Consider the following 25791-nt stretch of genomic DNA (forward strand, 5'->3'; position numbering starts at 1 on the left):
CCTCAGAGGCAAAACTCTTACCAGGTCTTATTTTCTTTTTAAAGATGTTGTATGTACATATAACTGACAATTTGTGTGTTTATATTTTTCCTTAAGAAAAAAAACAGCCTACTGCACACAGTATTTATTTTTCATTCTTTAGTGAAAAAATATATCTTGGAGACTGGAGATTGTTCTTTAACAAAAATAAAGTGCTTTCTAATTTTTTCGAGTCGTATAATATTCCATTGTATGAATGTGCCATAATTTACCAATTCCCTATTATTTTCATTTTTTTCCTTTTTTTGCAATTATAGTCAGTGCTTCAATGAGTAATCTGATACATATAGATGACCATTAGTTTTCAAGGGTCATCGGAAACATGGTCAAGTCATAGAAGAAAGCATTGTATTTTATAGTAAACCTATATAGGAATTTTAATGATTGGAAGCTCCTGGGGGGAAATCTTTAAGTTTCTTATCTGAGAATGTTCTTGACTAACTTATAAGCCACAGGGAGATGGAGACAGGGTAGACCTTGAAGCTAACCAGTTTAATTTTTGAATCAATTCAATGACAAAATGTGTTATATAAGTGCTACGTCTTCTTTATTGTTGCCAGTAGAGATAATAATTATGTGTGAATAATTTTTTCATTTGTTTTATTTCAAGTAGCAGAGCTTTGTGATTTGCAATGATTACAAAGACTATGCTTTGCATTGTTTCTGCCTTTAAAAAAAAAAGAATCAAATTTAAGAAATTTAATTTAATTTAATTAAAAACAGGAGACCCAAACAGCCTTCTCCTTCAAATGCTGTTCAGGGAATTTTCTGACACAGAAAACCATCTTTTTACCATGAGATGGAAGCAGAAAGAAAACTGGGGCACCAGTATTTATATTGCACAAAATAGCCTTTAAAACAAAGACTGTACCAAGAAACAGAGAAGAACACTATATAATGATAAAGGAATAATCTAACAGGAGGATATAACAATTCTAAATATTTATGCCCCAACATGGGAGCACTAAATACATAAAACAACTGTTGATAGACATAGAGGAAGAAAACAGTAATAGAAGACTGCAACACCCCACTTACATCAATGGACAGATCATCCAGACAGAAAGTCAACAAGGAAACAGTGGTTTTGAATGACACATTGGACCAGATGGACCTAACAGGATATATCTAGAACATTCCATCCAAAAATAGTGGAATACACATTTCTTTTCAAGTGCACGTGGAACATTGTCCTGAATAGATGACATGTTAGGCCACAAAACAAATCTCAATAAATTAAAAAAGATTGAAATCCTATCTTGCATGTTTTCTGACCACAGCAGTATAAAACTAGAAATAAAAATCAAACAAACATACACCCCGCCCCCCCCATCTTTATCTTTGGGATATAAAAGCAGGAATGACTTTGTCATTTCCCTGTGCTTCTTGCCTGAGACATTTTGGATCTTCAATTTCCAGCATTTAAATTTCTACTTGTCTCTGGATTTCTCTTCTTCAAAGAGAGATTTATCAGAATCTAGAGGCACCCTGGGAACAGAGCCACATAGTAATTGCTCAGCTTTGACGTAGAACAGTAATTCTAAAGGGTAATCTTTTTATTTTGCCTACCTGCTAGCGTAGCATCCTTCAGGAACTGAGAGAGAGATTGAGAGAGGGAGGGAGTGAGCCATAGGGAGAAGCAGCCTTCTGTAGAAGAGAGATTTAGAGAATGTAGCTTCTGGAGCTTTCTCAGCATTGCAGGAAATGTTGAAAGGCACAAGGAGAGATGGAAGGAAAAGTCTGTGAGGTCATCTCCCCTAGCTTTATAACCTGCTTCTCGGCCCTTTGTCAGTCTAGTCTATAAATTCTCTTGGAACATGTATGGGAGCCCTCCCCCCACCCCTGGCCATTCAACCTGCAATTTGAGAAACGTTGGTCTAGAGCCTGCTACATTGTATAGTCTAACTTTGTAAAAGACTTGACATTTGCAAAGCTCTGGTTGTCTAAACTTCAGGGAGTGGCTGGGAAAGTGTCTGGCTCTGTTTGAGAGACTGTTCCTTCAAAGGAATAGTTTGATGTCTAAGAGTGTTCTCGGTTCAAAGCTGAGGCAACATGAAACAATTGTAAACTAGTTTTTATAGCTTCTGTAAACAAAGAAATGGATTTAAGAGGTCTAAAATGTTCTTTTAATCAGTAAGGAAATTTGAAAAAAAAAATTATTCCCTAGGGAGGGTGAGGGAAAGAAGGGGGACCACAAAGGAAACACAGTAAGGAAATCATTATCACCAGTTAAATGTGAATTTTGAAATTAAACAAACTGAAATTAAAGTGAATGATACATGGTAGCATGTACTTTTCTTGTCTCTTCAGGAACTGCTTGTTTTAAGTTTAGATTGTTTTAGATTTTGTTAATTTTTGTTTTTACATTGAATTTATCCTGAGATAACGATTCCCAAAGCAAGTTTTTCCATTTTTCTGTTCTTAGATTCGCCCGCCCCACTTTTCCCGCACTAGCTTCTAGGAAGCTCAGGCAGCCATTGTTGCCGTTGCTTAGTAACGGGATTGTGCATAAAAACTGTACTCTCCTGTGGGACCAGGTAGTCAGTGTTCGATATTGAGATGTCATGACAGCCTGTAATTTCCGTTCCACTGCTTCCCCAACCCCTTCTTTTAAAAATGTGTTTGGGAGGATGGTTATGCGCTAGATAAACTAGGCTAGCCCTTGATTTGTGTGCCTTTTGTGCTTTTTAAATAAGGGAGAGACCTGCAAATTATGTGTTTGGGGAAAATAAAGTGTGTTAAGTGTGTGAGAGATTAAAGTCTGTTTTCTGAGATTCCTTTTTATTTTTACTTATTTTTATTTTTTAAAGATTTTTATTATTTGAGAGAGAGAGGGCAGGAGGCAGGGGAAGGGCAGAGAGAGAGGGAGAGAGAGAATCCTAAGCCGACTCCACACTGAGTGCAGATCCTGATGTGGGCGGGGCTTGATCCCAGGACCTTGAGATCATGACCTGAGCCCAATCCAAGATTCGGACGCTTAGCTGACTGAGCCACCCAGGTGCCTTGCAAAGCCTGCTTTTTAATGAAATCTTGCATAGACTATTAAAGATGCCCATGGTGGTCCTGACTAAAGCTGATGGATTTAGGGAGTCTTTGATTGTGGATTGATGGAAGGTCCAAGTTGTTTAAAAATTATTCTAAGAACTATTGAGAGTTAATGTTTAGGGTAATTTAATGAGAAAAATTCTGTGTTTCAGGCTCTTCTTTTTTATTGATGACTCTGTTCCTTGGGAAACTTAATTGTTCTGTTCTCTTGTAGGCAATGGCTAGCAACTGAGGAGACACTGTATTCATATCTTGTATTATTGAAGCTTTTCTGTACTATTTAGGTTCTCCATTTTTATTTTATTTGGCAGGAGAAGAAGCATCAAGGAAGGATGACTTCATGAGGTTTCCCCAAGATTTAAGGGGTCTAGTCATGGCATGCTTTCATCTAGTTGGGGCGTCAGTATTTTTCTTGAATTTGAGATGGTTTCAGGTTTCTATCTACATGGGTATCATTGCTTATTTCACTCTTATCTGAGAGTGACAGAATCATTAGACCATGTCTGTTTCCCCATCTTGTCTTCTAAATATTCCTGTAAGCTGTTTAGCTTGTTTCCAGATGTTCTCCTTTTCTTTTCTCCAATCCTTTTTCTTTCCCTAAAATCCCAGAACCTCTCTCAGCTTGCAGCTCGTAACCAGAAAAGTGATTCCAGGCACTTTTTTCGTCTAGGACATTCTGCCCTATTTCTTTTCATGTTCCTTGATCTGGTTGAAGGCTTTGTTTGTCTCAAAATCTTCCATTGTAAGAGCCATGTGCTAAGATGTTTGTGCTAAGATGTTTCTAGGTGATTTAGGAAAAGCAACTACTGAAACACATGTTACTTTTATAGTGGGAAAAGGCTTCAGAAGAAATCAGGCTATTTTCTGGGACTGAGAAGACAAATGAGTATGCAGAACTTCCTCAAGCAAAAAGTCAACAGCATTCTATTTCTTAGATTTTTTTTAAAGCATTATTTTTTGTCATTTATTCAAGCCTGGGTTCCCCAGAACTGTTTTTGATTTCCTTCCTTTCTTCCTGGTCTTCTTTGTCTCTCTCTCTCTCTTTTCTCATATAATTTTATAACAAATTTAGAAAATGATTTGATCATTAATCTAGTGTTTAACATTCTCTTATTTGCTGGTGACTTACTGTGCTTAAAGCTGACCAATTATCCTTTTTGGTGAAAAAAGAGACTGGGCCACATTTGTACTATTGTCCCCATCATACCCAGGGATGCCCCCTTCGGAGATAATTTGTGTCATACAATGAGAATTTGTAATTCTCATCCCTGGTCCAAAAATTAGTATGGCTACTTCCTTGTACCTCATATTTGGAATATTTCAAAAGCAAAGAACCAGGCATTATTTGAGGTCTTTCCAAAAAGAGACTGAGCATACGTGAGCAGTGTTACATGTTGTAATCAAAGCAACCCCAAACAAAGGAAAACTGATGCATGCTATTCATATGCACGATAGTAACTGTGCTATATTTACCTAGAGAAAAGCCATCTTTGTGGGTGGTTTTAATTACTGTAGTTTGTACAGCTTGACCAAAAATGTTTTCTTTTCTGTCTTATTTATTTATTTCTTTGGAATACTCAATGTCATTCCTGACCTGCACTCCCTCTCATGATAAGATCTGGGTCTCAGCTCTTAGGCTTAGTGAAAATTGAGGTTCCTTTTTGCATTGCCTCTTGCCATTCTGGTAGGGCAGGCCTGAAGTTTCTTTTTTTTTTTTTTTTAGATTTATTTATTTATTTGACAGAGACACAGTGAGAGAGGGAACACAAGCAGGGGGAGAGGGAGAGGGAGAAGCAGGGAGCCTGATTCAGGGCTCGATCTTAGGACCCTGGGATCATGACCTGAGCTGAAGGCAGACGCTTAACGTCTGAGCCACCCAGGAACCCCAGGCCTAAAGTTTATATTGCTGTCACTGAGAGGGTTCTTGAATCAATTCAGCTTTTTCTGGCACCTTCCCAAGGAAGAACTTGTTCCAGCTGATCTTCACTGAAGGACTCTTGGCAGCAGGTTACTGAGTGTGTTAGGACTCTTTGGGCTACAAGTTACAGAAACCCACTTGAACTAATTTGAGCACAAAAGGGTGCTTTTTATTTTTTGGTAAATGGGTGTCCCCTAGGACCCAAGATCAGGGATGCAGCCGGGCCTCAGAAATGAATTGGATACAGACTGTGTGTTTCCCCCCTCTTGCCGCAGACTGAGTCTCTCTGCCTCTAATCTCCAGGGCACCACCTGCTCCTGCGTTAATAGCTCTTTTGTATAAGAGACAGCCCAACTGAGGTTGGCCACAATTACAGATTTCCAAGGACCTGTGTGTGTGAGATGTTCACTCTGGACCAGTCAGGTCTGCCAGGGGCTATGTGTTCGTTTCCTAAGGCTGTTGCAACAAAATTGACCACAACTTGGTGGCTTAAAAAAACAGAAATTTATTATTTCACAATTCTGGAGGCTAGAAGTCCCAAACCAAGAAGGCCACAGGATTGGTTCCTTCTGGAGGCTGGGAACACGCGTTCCATTTCTCTCTCTTAGCTTCTGGTGGCTGTTGCAACCTTTGGCGTTCCTCGGCTTGTGGCTGCATAACTCTGTCTTTTCAGGCCCTCCTTGTCTGTGTGTCTGTCTCTGCTCTCCCTCCCCTTTCTCTCAGAAGCACACCAGTCATTGAATCTAAGACCCACCCTGGATGATCTGATCTCGAGATCCTTAATTATATCTGCAGAGACCCTATTTCCAAACAAAGTCACCTTCACGGGTACCAGAGGATAGGACTTAGATGTATCCTTCTGGGAGACACAATTTAACCATCTAGAGGCTGTGTCTGCACTGTGTGAGCATATGTGTGCTAGGTTCCCTACAGAGTAACCACACGAATGGGGAAGGAGTGGCGAGTCCCCACACAGGAGGCTGGAACACTGATTCCAAGGAGTCTTCTTCACTGGGATTGAACTTGGAGGGAAAGCCATGACTTAGGTATCTTTCAGCCCCTCAGCTCAGCTGTAGCTTTGAACTATAATTGTGCTTAAGTGACTGGTGTTAGACCGGTGTTGCTCAGAGAGGACTAGAGGGAGGAGACATTGAGTGGATAGAGTCACTGTCAAAGGTAGTAACATAACCGTGTTCCTGTGTTGGCGAGATGCCGCCATGTTTTCCGTTGTCATCGTCCTCTGGAATGTTCTTTTGAAACTATGTATTACCTCTCCAAACAGCAGCAATGGTAGAAACCACCACTGCCTTGGTTGCCAGGGCGACTGAGGGAAGGAAACTAGCATATAGTGTGACACAAAAAAATTACCAAGAAAATCTTGGGCACAGTTGGTGTTAAAAAGAGGAACTTCTCCTATGATTTTAAAAACTTTTTATAGAGAATTTCAAAAGTAGGTAGAATAGTATTATGAACCCTCATGTTCCTTTCACGCATCCCTACAGCCACTAAACCTGCTCCTTCCATAGCCCACCCTGTCCATGCTTGGAAGCAAATCCCAGACACCGTATAATTTCTTCTTTAGATATTTAACTGTGTATCTCCTTTTAGAAAACAATAATAATGTCATTATTATACCTGGATATATATGTGTGTGTGTATAATTTTTTTAAATGTATAGTCAGTGTTCAGATTTCCATTTGTCCCATATTCTTTTTTTTTATGATTTGTTTCTGAATGACCATCCAAGAATTTGTTGTTATATCTTTTACACCTTTTTTAATCGATGGGATCGCCCCCCTCACATCTACTCATCTCTGTCTCTGTGTCTCTCTTTCTTTTTTTTTAAATATATATTTTTTAAGATTTTATTTATTTATCAGAGAGAGAGAGACAGGCAGGCAGAGGGAGAAGCAAGGCTCCTTGCTGAGCAAGGAGCCCGATGTGGGACTCGATCCCAGGACCCTGGGATCATGACCTGAGCCGAAGGCAGATGCTTAACTGACTGAGCCTCTCAGGCGTCCCTGTCTCTCTTTCTTGGGCTCTGCTGAATGCATCTCCATGGTGTACTTTAACTTATTTCTCTATATTTTCCTGTAAAATGGAAGTTTGCTTTAGAAATTTGATGAGATTTATGTTCAGTTTTTTTTCTTATTGGGAGGGGTGTTAGGGGAGGGAAGACTTCTCATAGATGGTAATGTGTTCCCTAGTCAGGAGGGAAATAATATCTGATTTTTTTTTTTTTAAAGATTTTATTTATTTATTTGTCAGAGAGAGAGAGACCACGTGCACAAACAGGGGAAGTGGCAGGCCTAGCAGGCAGAGGGAGAGGCAGGCTCCCCGGCGAGCAGGGAGCCCGATGCGGGACTCGACCCCAGGACCCTGGGATCGTGACCCGAGCCGAAGGCAGACGCCCAACCGATTGTTTTCTTTTTTGGAAATGTTAGCTGTTGATGCTGAATGGTTAGATCCATTAATTCGTTAGGACCTTCAACATGGTTGAAATTCTATCATTTTTTCTTGGCTTGCTTCCTGAAATATTGCAATAAAGAGACTCTTCCCCGCATCTATTATTTGGTTAACCCAGTAGTACAGCTTGTACAGGAAAGGCAGGATATATAGTGGGATTTTTTCTCAAATAAATTTGGTCAACTTCAAAATAGTCAGCTTTTTCATAGCATCCTTCAGTGTTGACCAGTTTGATTTTATTTTATAAAGAATTATAATGTGTTCATGGATTTAGACTTAATTGATGTATTTCAGTTTTCTTCCCTCTTTTTTAAAAATCCTTTTTTGAGACTTGAGTATCTTTTCACTGTTTTTGAGTTTGTTCCAGACCCACTCTTTTTTACTATCTCCTATATACCTGTGCTTGGTGCTATGATATCATGGTGAGGAAAGCAGAAATAGTCATTGTACTTATCATGCCTTTGGTTTAGAGGCAGGGACTGCCACAATCACATAGTTGAATGAAAGTACACCGTGCCAGGAGTCCCTTTAGTATCATCCTGATGAAGTAACACCTAGGATGAGACTGAGGAATGAATAGAACTTATCTAGGCAAATAGGAGTGGCTAGGCTTTCTCATTACAGGAAATAGCATGTGCCAGGTCCCTGTGGTAGGAGGGAAGATGGCTCATAGGAAGGCCTAAAAGAATGTCAAAAGCTGGGACATCTGGGCGGCTCAGTTGATTAAGTGTCTGCCTTCGGCTCAGGTCATGATCTCAGGGTCCTGGGATTGAGCCCTGCATGTACCTGGGGTTGAGCCCCATGCTCAGCATGGAGTCTGCTTGTTCCTCTGCCCCTTTCCCAGCTCCTGTGTACACTGTCTCTCTTTCTCGCAAATGAATAACATCTTTACAAAAAAAAAAAAAAGGTGTCAAAAGCAGAGGGAGAGTGGTTTGAGATGAAGCTGGGAAGGTAGGTAGGGGCCAGATAATGCGGTTCTCAATGGCTAATCTTGAGGATTTGCATCTTTAATCCTGAGTGCTGAGGGAATCTACTGAAGTATTTCTCTAGTGGGTATCAGGGGTTTCAAAAGTGCCACTCTGGCTGCAGTATGCACATAATATAAAAGTGTTGGAGGGTGCCTGGGTGGCTCAGTAGGTTAAGGGTCTGCTGCCTTTGGCTCAGGTCCTGATCCGAGACTCCCAGGATCGAGCTCTCTGCATTGGGCTCCCTTCTCGGTGGGGAGCCACTCTCCCTCTGCCACTTCCCCTGCTTGTGCTTTCTTGCTCTCTCTCTGTCAAGGAAATAAAATCTTAAAAAAAAAAAGTTGGGTTTTGGGTAGGCGGATAGAATGGATATAGGGAGATGAGTTTAGGTGGCTATTGCTGTAGATCAGGTGAAGGAAGATACCTGCTTGCATCAGAGATGGAGGGAAATAGATGGATTTTTGAGATATAGAAGGGGTGAAGTTGGACCACCTGGGTCAGTTAAGCATCCGACTCTTGGTTTCAGCTTAGGTCGTGATCTCAGGGTCATTTGATCGAACTCCATGTTGGGCTTCGCGTTCGGTGTGGAGTCTGCTTAGGAGGACTCTCCCCCTCTGCTGCTCCACCCCGTGCTCTCTCCCTCTGTCTCACATAAATAAATAAAAAAAAAAAAAAAGAAAAAGAAGGGGTGAAGCATTTGAGGTGGATTAAATATGAGGATGACTGAAAGGAATATGTCAAAGGTGACTCCTTGATTTCTGACTTGCCAACTGGTAGGTAGGGAACATCGAAAGAAAAGCAAGAAGAGCAAGAGTTAGGATTTAGACATGTTGAGTTTGAGGCACAGTTCCGACACTGACGTGGGAATATCTAGTAACAGGTTATACTGTGGATAAGTTAGTCATAATATGTAACCAGATCTTTTCTGTCCTGATTAAAGCCTTCACTTCGATTCATTAAAGTACTCTTCTGTGTAGGTATGTACACGGAGAACTTGCTCATCTGAGGGCTAATTCCAATTCCTGAGAATGTTCCTCAGAAGTCTACTTTTTCATATTAACATGTTTTTGTGTCTGTGCCAAACTGTGACTAATGATAGGTTCTAAATAAAAGATACCATGGTTGTTTCATTGTTTACTTAAATTTCTGCTCATACTATTCATCTAGGAGATCAGATTTACTCTCCTATTTGTGATCAGCGAGTCCTTCACCGTGAGATTATAAATCTCGTCCCCCGCCTTTTTTTACTAATAAAAAAATAAAAGTGTGCATACTTTTTTGAAAACTCAAACAGTGGCACTTGCAGGTAGTGAAAGTAGTTAAGTGGTAAAACTTTTCCTTTTTGTCATCTTCTCTCTCTTCTTTTTTAAAAATTCTGTTTCTTTTTGGGTCCTGGTGAAAACTGGAAAGTAGAAGACTCATGGCTCCTAGCCTGTTTCAGAGGTGCCTTCAAATCTTAACTTCGTTCCCTCTGGAATATAGAAGGAACTAGGGTGATGATCTGCAGTCAGGGCCAGACACATGGGTGGAATCAGGGACCAGCTAATTCCATTGAAGTTGGAGCCCCATTTCTAGACCTATAAAGAAAGTATAAGTACATACACTCCAAGTATTTTAAAATTGGGTAATCCATTCCTATGTATATTGTTCTAAAACTTGCATTTTTTCACTCAATAGGTATTGGATATCTTTCCGTATATCCGTTTGCATCTTTGTTAACAGCTGCAGAGTATTCGTTATTATGAATGTATCATATTTTATTTTATTGTTATTTTAAATATTTTACTTATTTGTAAAGGGCAAGGGAGGGCGTGTGCATGCATACAAGTCAGGGGGCAGAAGGGGAGAGGGGGACAGGCAGACTCCCTGCAGAGCGAGGAGCCCAAGGTGGGGCTCAATCTCTCAACTCTGGGTTCATGACCTGAGCTGAAACCAAGAGTTGGATGCTTAACTGAGCCACCCATGCGCCTGAATGTATCATATTTTAAATATTTCTATATTGACAAACATGTTTTTCTTCTTCCATTTTTTAAGGTAACAAATACAGTGTAAGATCTTCTTTTGGCTATATAAGGGTATTTCTATATGATGGGTTCTTAGAAGTGGAATTTATGGGAGAAAGGGCATATACATTTAGAATTTTTTTATGGATTTAAACATTTATGGATATTGCCAATTTACTCTCCATAAAGACCGAACCAGTGGGGGCTCCTGGCTGGCTCAGTTGGGAGAATATGAGACTCTTAATTTCAGGGTTGTGAGTTCAAGCCCCATGTTGGGTATAGAGATTACTTAAAAAAAAAAAAAAAAAAAAAAGACAACCAGTGTATGCTCAACCTGAAAGTGCTTATTTCCCCATTCACTCATCAACACTGGATATTTTGAACCTTATTTTTCTGTGATTTGCATATCTATATTCCTTGCTCATCTTGCTATTATATGATTAGCCTTATTTTGTTGCTTTTCTTGTTTTTTGGATGTTAACGCTTTGTCTGTCGTATATGTTGTTAAGTATTTCATCTCAGATGGTCTCTTGTCTTAAGGTTTTTTCTCCTCTGAAAACCCTCCCCACTAACTTTGCTAAAACTATCTGGAATTTTAGTTATAGGTTGTCTTTTTCTTTTGTTCTTTTTCACACTCTCCCCTTCTGCCCTCCAAATCCTCTCTGAACAAATTGCTTTAAACTTTGTAGTCACATTTGAAAAATGTTAAAGACTTGATGACAAATTCTTCTGGTATTTATTCTGACCAGTTCTTTGTAGTCCATCTCTTTCTATTTTGTCAATTCTTATGCTTTATCTTTTTCTTTCTTTCTTTTTTTAAATAACAGCCTCAGTGAGATAAAATTCTCATAGTAGAAAATCATCCTTTGAAAGTATATAACTCAGTGGTTTGGGATATATTTACAAAATTGTGCAGTTATCATGTATTATCTTTTTTTATTAACATATAATGTATTATGTATTTATCTTTTAACTGGAGCACTTATTTAAGAAGAATTTCATAGTATTATGTCTGAAAGTATTTCTTTTGTCTTCATACATTACTCTTAGTTTGTTGGGGGGTTAAGACTTATTAAGTTATATAAACCTTTCCATTTCCATTATATTTCCATATATATTTCTTCATTCAGTGTTGCAGATGAGAATTCTGATGCCAAATTAGAAATGATGTCAGTCTCATGGTCTTTATTTATTATTTTTTAAATGGTCTTTATTTTATAAATTTTATTTTATAAAATCTGAGAGGTCATAGGATTTTCCTTTTATCTTTGGATTTGAGAAATGTCAGCAATTTTTTCACAAATCTTGCCTAGCACTTGGTAGCCTTTTTAATTTGAAGACATAGATTCAATGAAGAATTTTTCTATCTTAGATTTTTGCTCCTCTAGTGGTTATATTTTCTTCTATTTCACCATTTTGATTTTCTGTACTAATCAAACTAGTATTTATTTAAAAAAAATTTTTTTTTTAAAGATTTTATTTATTTATTTGAGAAAGAGAGAATGAGAGACAGAGAGCACGAGAGGGAAGAGGGCAGAGGGACAAGCAGACCCCCTGCTGAGCAGGGAGCCCGATGTGGGACTTGATCCCGGGACTCCAGGATCATGACCTGAGCCGAAGGCAGTCGCTTAACCAACTGAGCCACCCAGGCGCCCTATTTAAAAAAATTTTTAAAGATTTTATTTATTTGAGAGAGAGAAGAGTGAGAGGGTACAAGCAGGGGGAGCAGCAGGCAGAGGGAGAAGCAGGCTCCCCACTGAGTAGGGAGCCTAATGAGAGGCTCGATCCCAGGACCCTGGGATTGTGACCTGAGCTGAAGGCAGACGCTTAACTGACTGAGCCACCCAGGGGCCCCTAATCAAACGGTTATTGTATCCTCTTTCTGCAATCATACAGAATTCAGTAGAAATTTAGTTTTTTTAAGAGCCGATCTCAGATACAGAGTAACAATGGCTTAAAAACAAGAAAGAGGGTTTTGCGAGGAGAGATGGAAAATACTAGGAGTTAGGGTAGTTTTGGGTTCGTAGGTAGTTTTATTTTTTTATTATGTTAATCACCATACATTACATCATTAGTTTTTGATGTAGTGTTCCATGTTTCATTATTTGTGTATAACACCCAGTGCTCCATTATGTAGGTAGTTTTAGACACATTCCAGTTTTAAGTATTTATGAACTCACATTTAAGCTTGTGTTTGCATAGCCTCATCTGTAAAGAGGGAAAAACATTACAATCTTTATGGTACAGTTACATGCATTAGATTATCACAATTTATTGAAAAAATAACCAGGTGTTTTACTGACATACTCGTATTTATTCTTTATTAACAACACAAGAGGTGGGCTTATCATGATTCTAGATTATATAGATGAGGATGTTGTGGCTTCTGTGTGTTAAGTGCCTGACCCAACATTCCCTAGCTAATTAGAATTAAAGCACGGGTTTAAATAAAAATCTGAAACCAGGGGCACCTGAGTGGTTCAGTCTTTAGGCGTTTGCCTTCGGCTCAGGTCATGATCCCAGGGTCCTGGGATCGAGCCCCGCATTGGGATCCCTGCTCGGCGGGAAGCCTGCTTCTCCCTCTCACACTCCCCCTGCTTGTGTTCCCTCTCTTGCTGTGTCTCTCTCTGTCAAATAATGAAATCTTTAAGAAAAAAAAAGTCTGAAACCATCCCTCTCAGCCCACTTGAAATATTTAAATAATCTAAATAATTATTCAATTGAATTCAACTGCTATTTGAATGGATTTGATTGATGCCATCATTTTTCAAAACTTAAAATCTATTCATGCTACACACTCACTTAAAATATAGTACACTGACTTATTCACACAGTAAGATCTGGATCCACAAATAAGGCCAAACAAGACCAAATTTAAAGGTTAGAAAACTGGAGTTCAGGGGCACCTGGCTGGCTAAGACGGTAGAGTATGCAGCTCTTGATCTTGGGGTAGTGAGTTCAAACCCCGCTTTAGGTGTAGAGATTACTAAAAGTAAATAAACTTAAAAAAAAAAAAGAAAACAAGTTCATTTATTAGCCTCAGTAGTTCTGTGAATGAAATGCAAATATGATGTATGTGTTTTTCTCTGGGATTCTACTGCTTTTATAAAGTGGTAGGTGATCCAAATTGGTTAAAAACCATAAGTCTGGATGGAGGTTCCTCAAAAAATTAAATATAGAATTACCATATGACCAGTAATTCCATTACTGAGTATTTACTCAAAGAAAATGAAAACACTAATTAGAAAAGATCTATGCACTCCTGTGTTTTTTTATGCACCCTTATGTTTATTGCAGCATTATTTACAATAGCCACGATATGGACGCAACTCAACTGTCCATCGATAGATGAATGGATAAAGATGGTGTGATATATACGTACAATGGAATATTATCCATAAAAATGATTGAAATTTTGCCATTTGCAACACCACGGATGGACCTAGAGGCTATATAATGCTAAGTGAAATAAGTCAGAGAAGGACAAATACCATATGATTTCACTCATATGTGGAATTTAAGGAACAAACCAAATGAACAAAGAAAAATAGAGATAAACAAAAAAACAGAATCTTAAATACAGAGAACAAACTGATGGTTGCCAGAGGAAAGGAGGTGGGGGCGATGGGTGAAATAGATAAAGGGGATTAAGAGTACATTTATCTTGATGAGCATGGAGAAGTGTATAGAATTGTTGAATCATTATATTGTACACCTGAAACTAATCATGTATGTTAATTATACTTCAATATAAAAACCATAGGTCTGTTATCTGTCTTCTCTAAAACTCTAATCATATGAAAAGTAAATTACTAGATAAGGAAAGGTGAGTCACAAATGTGAGCCACATATATACAAAATTTTCTCATAGCCACATTAAAAAGTTAAACAGGTGATGTTAATTTTAATTATATATATTATATGCCCCATGTATTGAAAATAACATTTCCATATACAGTCAATATAAAAAATTACATATAATATTTTATGTTCTTTATTGTGTCCTAAGTCTTTAAAATCCAGTGGGTATTTTACACTTCTAGCGCATCTCAGTTTGGATTAGCCACATGTGCACATTACAGGTGCCGTGTGGCTGTTGGCTACTGTAGTGGACAGTGTGGGCAAACCTTATGTCAGTTGGAAAACTTTAAATGTTGTAGAAGAGTACACTAAAATAACACCTCACATAATTGCCCCAAATGATACCAATGAATTAAGTCCAAGTCTTGTCCTAGCCTAAAAATAAAGTGATTTGTAACTTACTATATTTTGGATAGTAAATGACAATACATGTTAAGCACTTAGGGGAGTACTTAGCTTACAATGTATGCTCCATAAATATTAACAACCATGATTTAAAACATAATTACTTTTTTTCCCATTTAACAAGCAATATTTTTTTATTTCTAAGATTTCTTTTTCATTCCCAGGGAGAACCTTATTTAAAAAGGGCAGGCTAGTTTGTGCCAACATAGATGAACCTGGAGGGCATTATGCTAAGTGAAATAACCCAGAGAAAGACAAATATGAGTGGTAACACTTATATGTGGAATAAAGAAAAAAACAACAAACTCATAGAAACAAGGTAGAATGGTGGTTGCCAGCAGCTGGGTGGGAGAAATGGGGAGAGGTGGGTCAGAGGATACATCCAAACTTCCAGTTGGAAGATGAGCAAGTTCTGATGATCTAATGTATAGCATGGTGACTAGAGTTAACAATACTGTATTGTATACTTGAAATTCCTGTGAGTAGATCTTTAGCATTCTCACCAAAAGAAAAAAAAAGGTAAAATAAAGTATGTGAGTTGATGGATGTGTTAATTATAAAATGGTTGCCATAATTAAGTTAATGTATGCACATATCACATTGTATACTTTAAATATACTACAGTTGTATTTGTCAATTTTACCTCAGTAAAGCAGGAAAAAAATTCCATGTCACAATTAAAAAAAAATAACGAAAGAAAAAGGGCAGGGTCTTCCTTCCTTCCTTCCTTTTTTTTGATATATTATCCTCCTACCTCTTCCAGAGAATAAAGAAAAAATTTAAGGTTTTATTCCCACTCCCCTTTATTTTATTGGGGGTTATTTGCTCTGAATGGTCCCCTGGCCCACTTTTTTGAGTGGCTAATCCATTTCATATGTCTGGTTATTATTCATGGTCTACTAATATTTATAAATGAAAGAATTATTCAGTATGGGGTAACTGATGTGGTCACTGCCTGCAATTATGTGGGCTAATGTTTATTTTTTCCTCATTGATACCCCCCAGGCATGTGTAGAGAGGTGATAGGTTGGTGGTTTGATTCTTTGTCTGACTTCTCTTTTAAATATGTTGGATGAGAGCTGTCTACCTTTGGGCCTCTTGGCTGCCCTGTAGAATGAGGTGGGTGCATGTGGGTGGTTACTGTTCAGTGTGGGTGGCAAGGGTTCAATTATTTAAAAATGGTTGATTTAAGTACCTGATTAGATATTCACTTTATATCTATAGCATTTAACATGTTATATTTCTTTACAGGAATACACATGGCTTGATAAAAGCCATTATGAAATTATTACAAATGCAAGCTCTTAAGGAAGGACAAGGTGGGGAGAAGAATATTCGGAATTTATATACTATTAGGTATGCCATTTCTCCTTTAAAAAATTTGTGTGTGTGTGTGAATTGTTAACTAAGTTATGAACAGATACACTAATCGATTAAGAATTATTTAATTCAACAGTGATGTTGGGTCTTAGACCTCTCAGGAAGTTAGTATTTCAAAGACATAGAAGATGGAGATAGATTTGAAAACATGCTGATATCACCATTGTGGGTTTCACGGTTGCTTCCTTGGAATTGGAATCTGTTCCCCAAAATTCTTTCTGCTCTGGGATATCTATAACCATCTTCCCAATACTATGAAAACTGAAAAGTTGATTGAGCAGATGTACTGAAAGCAGGAGGGGTTTAGGTAAGGTAGGAGGGTACTATAAAAAGTAATAGGCTATTTAAGGGTTAATACTCAGGGCAAGGTTAGTAGGTAGGAGCACTGATTTGCCTTTTCTTTGTCATCTATATAATGTAACATGGTAGAATCATGTTAAAAAAAATACACATAGCAACAATTATAGTGAAATACATTGGATTTTACTGAGGAGTTTGGACAAGGGAAGGCATCGTACTTACTTGTAAAGTTGGCCCTAACATTGCCTTGAAGGTCCCAGAAAGCCATTTCTTAAGAGAGGGGCTCCTACTTCGTGAGCAGAGCGTCCCAGAAGATGCCACGTAACTAGTGTATGTTGTAGAGTCCTGGGATCGAGTCCCGCATTGGGCTCCCTGCTCAGTGGGGAGTCTGCTTCTCCCTCTGCTGCTCCCCCTGCTTGTGTGCTCTCGCTGTCTCTCTCTCTTTCAAATAAATAAGTAAAATCTTTATTCATTTATTTGAGAGAGAGACAGAGAGAGGGTGGGAGGGGCAGAGGGAGAGGGAGAAGCAGAGTCCTCCATAAGCAGGAAGCCCAGTGTGGGGCTTGATCCCAGGACGCTGGGATCATGACCTGAGCTGAAGGCAGACGCTTAACTGACAGAGCCACCCAGGTGCCCCTATTTATGATTTTTTTTATTGAGAGTTTAAGCCAATTTTTTAATAAGGGCAGATTTTCATTTTATGTATTTTTTTTTTCTTAACATGGTTTTTTGAATATTTTCAAACATACAGAAAATTTGGAAGAATGTAGGATAATGAATTAGTTAATTCATTGTTAACTTATTAATTCATAAGTTAATTTATTTTTAAATTTGAGAAGCAAAAGGAAAATTATTTTTTTGAAAATACCCTGGAAACCTGGGGTGTGTAAACTCTTCCAAAATGATAAATATGCTTTTATTTCTTTTTTTTTCTTACATACTGTGGTGCTCTATGACCTAACAGGGTTTTCATTTCAGGTTTCTCTTTTATCCATTACCTTAACCAGAATTGAACCTAAGAAGAAGATGAGTAGATCTTAGTATTTCTAGATGAGTCATATAAATATCTGTGTTTTTTTTTTTTTTTTTTTTTAAAGAATTTCAAACTCTTGGGCTAGAGTTCCAGGATAGAAGATAATTCCAGGGGCGCCTGGGTGGCTAAGTCGGTTAAGTGTCCGACTCTTCGTTTCAGCTCAGGTCATGATCTCAGAGTCCTGAGATCGAGCTCCACGTGGAACTCAGCTCAGTATGGAGTTTGCTTAAGATTCTCTCCCCAAACTCTTCCCCTCCCCTTCACTCTTTCTTTCTAAAAATAGATAAATAAAATCTTAAAGAAAAGAGAGAGAAAATAATTCCATTTTATTATTCAGTGGGAGTTATTTATTTTAAAATAGGAAAGCCATTAAAGTTTAAAATTTTTTTTTTAATTTTTTTTTTAAGATTTTATTTTTATTTATTTGAGAGAGAGAATGAGACAGAGAGAGAGAGCATGGGGGGGGAGGGTCAGAAGGAGAAGCAGACCCCCCCGCTGAGCAGGGAGCCCGATGCGGGACTCGATCCCGGGATTCCAGGATCATGACCTGAGCCGAAGGCAGTCGCTTAACCAACTGAGCCACCCAGGCGCCCTAAAGTTTTAAATTTTTATATAAGTTTTATCGAGATATTCACATACCACAGGATCAACCCATTTAAAGTATACAACTCAGTGTTTGGTTTTTGTTTTTGTTTTTTTTTGGTATATTCACAGAATTACACAGCCATTGCCATTATTAATTTTAGGACATTTTCACATCTCCCCGAATTCCTCACCCATTAGCAGTCACTCCATATTTCCGTCCTCCCAGTGGGGTATTTTTAATTCAATGGTTCGCAACACTGGCTGCTTATTAGAACCACCTGGGTGTGCTTAAAAACAAGCATAGGAACAATCAAATAACCCAGATCAACTGCATCAGAATCTCTGCTGTAAGGCCTCGGCATTTGTATTTCTTAAAAGATCCCAAGTGATTCTGATACAAGATGGAATGTCAGCTGCCCTAATGTGCATACTAATCGCCTGGGACCTTGTTGAACACAAGATTCTCTTTCTTTAGGCTGAGGGTGGGCTCAGGATTCTCGAGTAACAAGCTCCCAGGTGATGCTGACCCTTCTCTCCCCCACACTATGGGTAGTGGAGCTCCGCCTCGCCGTCAGCAGTACCTGGGAGCCTCTTGGAGAGTGGGGTCTCCTACTCCAACTCACACTACCTGTATCCGCACCCGCACTCCAGTTAGATTTTGCAGGTAATCCGTAGGCACCTTAACGTTTTAAGAAGCTCTGGTTTAGATGATGGTAAAAGGAAATTTCCTGCCAACAGAAGGGTTAGAGTTACTCTCCCTTTCCCACCGATTGTCCTTACCGTGTGTGAGTGCCGGACCTTCAGTCGTCCGTCACGCTTCACCTGTTTCCCTGCTTTATAATTCATTTTCTCCGCTGGTTGGTTCTTCAAAAGACAGTGGGTGCAAGGTGTGGATAGGGAACCCAGCTTGAGGAGCTGAAAGCATACTGGATACGTAAGTCGCGTCTTTAGAGCGGCGGCACATCGAGAGGTCCAGAATCAATCACCTGAGTTGGCATAATCCAGTAATGTTTATGGAGAGCCCTTATGTGAATGGCTGTGTGGCACTAAATCAGGAGAGTGTAATCGAGTGTATAAGAGCCTTCAGTTCCTCCAGGGGGGACTGTGGAGGGCGGGAACACAGGAGAGGTGAGCCTGAAGAGCAGACACCCCTCAAGAGAGCTCTGATTACCTGAGTCAAGCATAAAATTGCCCTGTTGTTTTAGAGCTTTCTGTGCCACATGTTGGTTAGCAGTATCCTCCAGCTTTGGAGAGGCGACTGATGAGCTGCGTACGAAAGCACAAAAGGGTTGTGAGAAACGCAGAACTCCACTGAGAGGTGTTCCCTGGTTATGCTGGCAAATTAATTTCAGATGGAAGTTGTAGGACAGATAATTGGAAGCTTTCTGCGAATGAAACTCATCTGTGTGTGTGGTTTTTTTAAAGATTTTATTTATTTATTTGACAGAGACACAGTGAGAGAGGGACCACAAGCAGGGGGAGTGGGAGAGGGAGAAGCAGGCTTCCTGCCGAGCAGGGAGCCCGATGCGGGGCTCGATCCCAGGACCCTGAGATCACGACCTGAGCCGAAGCAGACGCCCAACAACTGAGCCCCCCAGGCACCCCTCATCTGTGTTTTTTACGGTATTGAGGACTCAGCTAGCGTACAGTTTTGGAGTTTGAGCATTTTTCACTTCTTCTTGTCCTAATAGCCGATTAATTTGAATTCTAGTACAACGGAATACGTGGTTGTTTTAAATAGGTTGGTGCTGAATTTGCTTATGCCAGTATGGAAGTGAAGGGAGGGGGCTGTGAGGACCGGAAATGTGAGCCAGTGGCTTCCCCTGGTTCCTGTGAATTTCATGGAAGGCGCTCTAGAGAGGGTATTCTCTTTGTTGAACCTAGAGCTCAGTGGTTCTCAAACTTTCTATGCCAAAGAAGTGCCTGGGGAGCTTGTTAACAGTGCAGCGTTTCAAGCCCTTGCTGGAGATTCTTACGCAGTTGGTTTTGCACGAGACTTAGGAAGCAGCATGTTTACCCAGCTGCTCAGTGATCTGGATATAGGTCATTTGTGGTTCACAATTGAGAAATACTGCTTGAGGCCGTGGGAGCTTAAAGGTACCACATAGAAGCAGCAAGGAGCCCCTTGGGGATACACCAGGGGGGATACTGAGTTGCTTAATCCTGTCTCCTGGCCTCTGCTCCCTGTTGGGGGGCAAAAAGCCTGTTTCCTCCTAAGTGCCAAGGCACCGAGTTCATCAAACCACGTCTACCATGGACAATAGAGAGGCCAAGATTAGAACCAAAGAGCATTTCTAAAGGAAAAGCAGACTAGTGAGGGCAAGCCAAGTACAAATGCAAGAGAGCATGTAAGAGATTTAAACCTCATTGCTCTATTCTTCTGTGGCCCCAGCAAGTGAGTGTTCTTCATGGTCAGATGGTAGATGCTTGTTTGGAGCAGGAGGAGAAGAGAGCCCTCAGCAACTCTCTTAAAAAAGCAACACTGGTTTTCAGTGTTTACCGTGCAGCAGGAGCTCACGCTCCGAGTTTTTGTTATGTATGTGTGGAACATGACCGGAAACCTGCATTTTAACAAAATTTAGACGCATAGGTAGTCTACTGACCTTGCTTTGAGATACAGTAGACTAGAGTGTGTATGTCTAATGAAGTTCATTTTGCTTAGCTGGACCCTTCTTTAGTTTTGTGACTTAAGATTAAATGGGGATGTTTAAATGTGGTTTCAACTCTGATGATTTTTAGGGTAGGGTTAGCTGGAAGAACACCACAGCACATTTATACTTAGCATATGTTATGTGTGAAACTCTAGGTGCATGAATCTCGACTCTGGTTGCAGAATAAAGCCTTTGAGGAGCTTTTATTATTATTATTTTTTAAAGATTTTATTTATTTGAGAGAGAGAGTACAAGGGGGTTTGAAGGAGAAGCAGACTCCCCACTGATCAGGAAGCCCCACAGGGGGCTTGATCCCAGGACCCTGGGATCATGACCTGAGCTGAAGGCAGACGCTTGACGACTGAGCCACCCAGGTGCCTTGAGGGGCTTTTAAATGTACAGGTGCCTGGGCTTTCCCTAGAAGGACTGGAGGGTGTGCCTCAGGCATTGGTTTTTCAAAGCTTCCTAGATGGTTTCCAGTCTGCTGGTAGCGGGGAGAACTGCTGGCCAGTTGTTGAAACGAGGCAATAGGGGTTCATTGTTGCGAGACCTTCAGATCTTTCAGGATTAATAACATTTTATATGACATCTCCCGACCACCGAATGCTGGAAGACAATTCAGATTTTTAAAAATACAGGGTAGGCAGACAAAACACATCTGATCCAAGGGCAACAGCTTTGTGACCCCTGTTTTAGGCATTTAACAGTTTTCAAAATCTTAGAAGCTCTTTTCTACCTGTGAGCAATTTTTATAATAATTGCCTTTTTTAAAAGTTTGTTTATTTTTTGTAATCTCTATACACCCAATGTGGGTCTTGAACTCATGACCCCAAGATCAAGCGCGCTCTATCGACTGAGCCAACCAGGCACCCCTCCCCCCCCATCCTGCCTTTTAAAAACTGCTACTAATGTATCCTTTAGTTTAGGCTTATCTTTCTTCTCCCCCTTTTGTTTGGTCCGGATTTTTTTTTTTTTTTTTTAAGGTTTTATTTTTTGACAGACTGTGAGAGAGGGAACACAAGCAGGGGGAGTGGGAGAGGGAGAAGCAGGCTTCCCGCGGAGCAGGGAGCCCGATGTGGGGCTCGATCCCAGGACCCCGGGATCATGACCTGAGCCGAAGGCAGACGCTTAACAACTGAGCCACCCAGGCACCCATGGTCCGGATTTTCTGTTGGTTACCTTGAACTCCATTTTTCTGTAACACTTATATTTAAGTTACTTAAACATTCTTGAATATTGACCATAGAGGAAGTGCAGCAGAGAACGGATCTGCGGTGCGTATTTCAGTTGTGAGGAAGAATAACTAAACTTAAGTTTTTACGATTCATAAATTATTGAGGCTCATTTTCTTAGTTGCTTTGTAATATGCCATCCCCACCACCCCCCCCGGAAATTTTATCATAAGCTCTGCCTTTCGTTTTTTCCTCTGCATATTCATATTATGGCAATCTTTTCAAGATCTCTCTTCCTTTTGCTGAAGTGAGGAAGTAGCTGTGAATTCATGAGCGGTGACTGCTTGTTCCAGAATTCATGCACCATTCTGATGTGCCAGACAGTGGCCGACATGCACACATAGCAAATGTTAAGAATCTCATTTGTGGAAAGGTTTGGTCTGATCCACATCAAGCTGTACTTTCTGAAATTAGGGAATATTAAATGCTTTTGGCAGATGGTGTGCTCTGAATGGGTGATGGGGCCAAGGGTAACGGAGGGTTATACCCTGAGCAGATTAGTTATGCACCCTCTATATGTATTTGTTCATCTCTTTGGACAGTGTTAGGTAGTTTATTTAGATAGTTGATTTTTTTTTTTAAGATTTTATTTATTCATTTGACAGAGAGAGAGAGCACAAGCAGGGGGAGCAGCAGAGGGAGAAGGAGAAGCAGGCCTCCCCGCCAAGCAGGGAGCTGGATGTGGGGCTCAATCCCAGGACCCCGGGATCATGACCCAAGCCAAAGGCAGACGGCCACCTGACTGAGCCACCCAGGCGTCCTAGAGACTTAATGTTAAGAACGTAAAGATGTGTGTCCTGAAGGCTGAAGTACTTTGTAATTCATACTGATCTTTTTCACTTTGTTCTTTTTTTTTTTTTTTTTAAAGATTTTATTTATTCATTCATGAGAGACAGAGAGAGAGAGAGGCAGAGGGAGAAGTAGGCTCCCAAGGAGCAGAGAGCCCGATGCGGGACTCGATCCCAGGACCCTGGGATCATGACCTGAGCCGAAGGCAGATGCTTAACCATCTGAGCCACCCAGGCGCCCTTCACTTTGTTCTTAAGGCAAACACGTTCATCCCTTAGTTCTATCACATAGAAAAACAAGAGAGTCCCAAGAGAAGGACTGACACGCAGTGCACTAAGACCAGTTTGTGGCTGTGGACATCAAAACGTAGCCCCAGTTTTAATTTTGATAACTAGCTTTTCCTCAGCATTAAACTCCTTCTGCATTTTCTCTTCTGCCCATTTTGAAGAATGAGATGGAGTCACCCATGGGAAGAGCACAGGAAGGGTGTGGAGATTGAGGTGGAAACAGGTGCCTCCGTGCTGGAGTAAGAGTGAGCTGGTGCATAGGAGCAAGGCACAGGAGGCCCAGTGGCTGGAGCTCAGTTTCAGGGAGCGGGTGGCTGGGATGGAGGCCCAGGAGAGGGAGCATGGCCCAGAATACACAAGGCCGTGGCAAAGACTTTGGGTTTTAGTTAAAGAGTAGTGGGGAGTTTTGAAGGTCTGTCTTTTTAACTTATTATTTGGAAATAATTTCAAGGTTCCAGAAAGATTGTGCAAATAGTACAAAAGACCTCCCGTATATCATTTACCTTGATTCATGAGTTTAATACTTTGCCACATTTGCTTTATCATTCTGTCTATTCGGTATAATTCTTAAAAAACATTTGTGAGTAGATTATGTGTATTCAATAGTGTGTATTTTCTAAGAACAAGGGTATTCTCATATAATCAGAGAACAGTTATCATACTGAGAAAATTTAACATCGATATAGCAATCTATAGTCCATATTCCAGTTTTGTCATAGCATCCTTTTATACCTTTTTCCTTTTTATTTTTAGTGTGTAGGATCTAATTTAGGATCACATGTTACCTTTAGTTGTCCTATCTTTTTAGTCTTTTAAAGTCTGGAACAGTCTCTTTTCCTTTCGTTGTCTTTCATGACATTGACTTTTGGAAATCTATAGAAGTGATGCCATGTCCTTCTCAGGATCTCACACCTGGAGGCCCTGATGTCCATCTCATCCCTCACTGGTGGTTTTAAATTAAAAAAAAATTTTTTTTTTTTTTTTTAAGTAAACTCTACCCCCATCGTGGGGCTCAAACTCATGGCCCCAGGATCAAGAGTCACATGCTGTACTGACTGAGCCAGCCAGGTACCCCTCAGTAGTGACTTTAATTTTGGTTACCCAGTCAGAGGTGATGTCTTGTTTCTCCACTGTAGAGTTAATCATTTTTCTCTTGTAACTAATAAGCAATCTGTGGAAAAGACTCTTGGAACCATGCAAATATCCTGCTCCTCATTACATCCCCAACCTCCCAACTAATTTTCACTGTGATGATTTAAAAATGGTGATTTCCCTAGCCTACCACTCCTTTCACATTTGCTGGTGGCACTGGAGAAGTGGAAATGGTAAGAATCCCTGGAAATGCACTTAATCTATAGATTCTGATTTAGAAAGCTTGGGTGTCAGCCAGTGTGGGTACCTAGAATCTATATATTTTTTCTTTAATTTTTTTTTAAAGAATTCTTTTTTTTTTTTTTAAGATTTAATTTATTTATTTGACAGAGACAGAGAGGGAACACAAGCAGGAGGAGTGGGAGAGGGAGAAGCAGGCTCCCCACGGAGCAGGGAGCCCGATGCGGAGCTCGATCCCAGGACCCTGGGATCATGACCTGAGCCGAAGGCAGACGCTTAACGACTGAGCCACCCAGGCGCCCCTAGAATCTATATATTTTTAAAAACATCTCAAGGGATTCTGATGTGGAAACAGGTTTGAGAATCACTGGATGAATGGCTAAAATAACCAGACAACATCATGGTATTTCATAGTGATTAGAAAAACATATAACTCTCTTGCCTCCCACATCTGCATCCTTAAGAATGGGCGTAATCATGGTGCCTGGGTGGCTTAGTCGGCTAAGCATCTGCCTTTGGCTCAGGTCATGATCCCGGGGTCCTGGGATCGAGTCCCGCATCCGGCTCCCTGCTCGGTGGGGAATCTGTTTCTCCCTCTCCCTCTGCTGCTCCCCCTGCTTATGCGCTCTCTCTCTCTCTCTCTCAAATAAATAAATCTTAAAAAGAAATGCACATGATCAACCAGTTGTATTGAGGTAATAAATGAGATTCTGATTGAACTTACTTCCTTTGTAAGGGAAATTCAAGTTATTTTGATTCTGTTGGTGTTGTACTTCACGTGATACACATGATTTTTTCTAAAATCAAGAAGAGGTTAATGAAATTTAAGATTGTATGTGGCTGAATTAAATTTGAAAATTTTTTTTATGTTTGTATTGTTTAAGTAATCTCTACACCCTACGTGGGGTTCGAACTCATGACCCCAAGATCAAGCATCACATGCTCCACTAACTGAGGCAGCCAGGCACCCCTGAGATATTTTTTAATGCATTTTTTGGAGATATAATTTATATACCATAAAATTCAACTTTTTAAACCATACAATTCAGTATTATATCCATAAAGTTGTTTAACCATAATCACTATCTAATTCCAGCACATTTTCATCACCCCTAAAAGAAGCCTCATTAACAGTCATTCCCTAGTATATCTTACCCCCAAGCCCTAGAAAACACTTTTTTGTTTCTGTGGATTTGCCTCTTCTGGACATTTTATATAAATGGAATCCCTACAATACATGGCCTTTTATGCCTTTCTTTTTCCGCCTAGCATAATGTTTTCAAGGTTCATCTATATTGTATGGCTGAATAATATTCCATTGCGTGAATAATACATTTTATTTATTCTGTAATCTTTTTGTATGCTTACCAAGTCCAGTCAACTTTTAGTGTTTTTGCCTTTTACATTTATTTTTTGGAGGTATTCTTTGTAAGTTATGGAAATAAACCCTTTAGTCTTTTTTTTTTTTTTTTTAAAGATTTTATTTATTTATTTTGACAG

The 25791-nt window shown here is 39.8% G+C and overlaps 1 protein-coding gene across 1 annotated transcript in view; it reads left to right on the plus strand.

Annotated features, from left to right (window-relative positions):
- FOCAD (focadhesin) overlaps positions 1 to 25791 on the plus strand; it is a 282029-nt gene that overhangs the window by 13806 nt on the left and 242432 nt on the right. Inside the window, exon 5 of the mRNA XM_044920455.1 lies at positions 15954 to 16058. Within this exon, the coding sequence (XP_044776390.1) occupies positions 15954 to 16058 (105 nt within the window). The remainder of the gene's footprint in view (positions 1 to 15953; positions 16059 to 25791) is intronic.

This window comes from Neomonachus schauinslandi, chromosome 13, assembly GCF_002201575.2.
Source record: "Neomonachus schauinslandi chromosome 13, ASM220157v2, whole genome shotgun sequence".
NCBI classification, from domain to species: domain Eukaryota; kingdom Metazoa; phylum Chordata; class Mammalia; order Carnivora; family Phocidae; genus Neomonachus; species Neomonachus schauinslandi.